The sequence below is a fragment of the Echinococcus granulosus genome, assembly GCF_000524195.1.
Source record: "Echinococcus granulosus chromosome Unknown EG_S00086, whole genome shotgun sequence".
NCBI lineage: Eukaryota > Metazoa > Platyhelminthes > Cestoda > Cyclophyllidea > Taeniidae > Echinococcus > Echinococcus granulosus.
Genome location: NW_020170466.1, coordinates 305,723 through 307,731, shown reverse-complemented (window position 1 = coordinate 307,731; position 2,009 = coordinate 305,723). Strand labels below are relative to the sequence as shown.

At 42.8% G+C, this 2,009-nt stretch overlaps 1 protein-coding gene across 1 annotated transcript; it reads left to right on the top strand. All coding sequences in view use genetic code 11, as the record gives it.

Annotated features, from left to right (window-relative positions):
- Positions 1 to 339: 339 nt before the first annotated feature.
- Positions 340 to 866, top strand: EGR_07779 (hypothetical protein; the record flags this gene model as incomplete). The annotated part of the gene is made up of 2 exons (XM_024497028.1): positions 340 to 446; positions 791 to 866. 2 exons carry the CDS (start codon positions 340 to 342, stop codon positions 864 to 866), a joined length of 183 nt encoding a protein of 60 aa, XP_024348582.1.
- Positions 867 to 2,009: the final 1,143 nt, after the last annotated feature.

Here is a 2,009-nt window from a genome sequence, read left to right as displayed (position 1 = left end):
CTGATTCCTCAAGGAAAGGCATAGGACGTGTAGCCTAGTTTCGCAACATCTCACCACACCACACATCCTAGCGTACCACACAGGTTTGTGCGTGGCACGAGGATTTTATCGAACTTGAGCCTGAATGACACCCACTTTTGCCCATACCTCTTCCCTTTGGTTGGGCGTGGGCTGTTGGGAGACCGAAACCAATGAACTTCGTTAAAAACTCTCGACACCTCTTTTTTAATTCATGATAATATGAAAACTCACCAGATTCCATTTTTTTTTATTAATCAGACATTAACGGGTAATATGCGACCTGAGCTTATCCTTTATGGTCACAGTAAAATGGATGTCATGAGTACACCTGCAGGAATCTGTCACCCAACCGAATCGTGTTGCCATGTCACTTGCACCTACCACGGGCTCAGTTTCTGCGACCCGGATGAGCCGGTTTTTGGCAAGTATGTCCGCATGTATGAACTCACAAAACAAGGAAATTCAGTTATTTATAGCTTTAACATCAAAAAATGCAATATGTATTTTTCTGGTAAAGGATCATTATTTTAGCTATTTCCTAATTTACTTAAAGCATTATTCAAATTATTGCTTGTCACCAATGGCAACGTTGCATTCATTGTCAAGATTGCTTCCTTATCACCACCTCTCCTGAAGGCTTATTTGTACTACCTCCGTAGATAAGTCGTGACTATTGCTGGGTAACTAAAAGCAAAAGTAGACATCAGGCCTCCTCCACTTTCGGTCTCTATCCCTTTCACCTCTTGAACTTACCCCTCATTCCATCCAGTGTCGGTCGAACTAACCTCGAGGGCAGGATCGAAGTTCCTTGTCCTTCAAATTTCTTCCAAATCTCCTGCTTTTGATTCTGATCTACTGTTTATCCTTATGGCATAAAAAAACACTAAGGCAATTTGATTAATTTCGTGGCCTAACAAATCACTAACCCTCGTCACGCAGTTATATTGTTTATCAAGAGGCGTGACTCATTGCTTACTAGTAAAACGTTATTATGGCACCATCTTATGTATCAATTGGAGATAAACGGTTTCATTGTCAATGCGTGGACTGTTGACAGTGAAATAGAATGAGTTAGTATCTTTCTCACTCGATTCTTAAATTTTATTCACTTCCATCATCCTTCCATCCTCAAGTGAAACTCTTCTCACTGGTAGGTTTGAGGTCTTGATATGCGGTGGGATGCATTGCGTTTATTTGTCATGTCGTGTAGGAATGGCGCATTCTGTTCGTTCCTTGTGCACGTTCCACCTGTCTGCCCTCGAGAAGATGGACCCCACCCATACCTGTCTGACATTTAGCAAGTAGACAACTTCCAGTGGACAGGTTTAGGGATGCAGTGGAACGTGTCATCGAAGTGCGGAGTGGTGGGGTAGCTGATGAGTCATTAAGAGGTAACTAGTACAAAAGCCATTTCTCATTACAACTCACGAAACCATTAGAAAAGTACGTCCTCTTTTGACAGAGAAACGCGACCGAAGTCCCTAAACTGCTTTGCAAGTCACAAAGAAGACAAACTTGAATTCCATCCCTCAGGTTTTTTTAAACCGACACTGGATGGCATGAGAGGTGAGTTCAAGAGAAGAGGGCTCCTGACGTTCATCCCCGCAAGCTCCCGCGGTGCGATGATACCATTCCTTGCAGAGAGATGTACCCACAAAAAAGGCGGCTCCATGATCATTCAGTCACTTGATTTATAGACATTTGGTGTGATCTTTAAGGTTTTCGTACTACAAAACCCTTCTCTCTTTTTCACCAAACTTTTTGGTCTTTTTTGGGCATCTAGATGAATGTTTTCAGCCCATTTAGGCACCACTTTGTGGACTAGACTGGAATCCACACAATACCCTGGGAACAAAGGTTTGTGATATTTGTTAAGATCATGCAAACAATTGCCATGCGTACATGTGGCGTTACCAGACGAAACACCACATTTATTTTCACGCAGACCTCCATGAGTCATTAGGGTCGCTAACACCACTGCCACCACG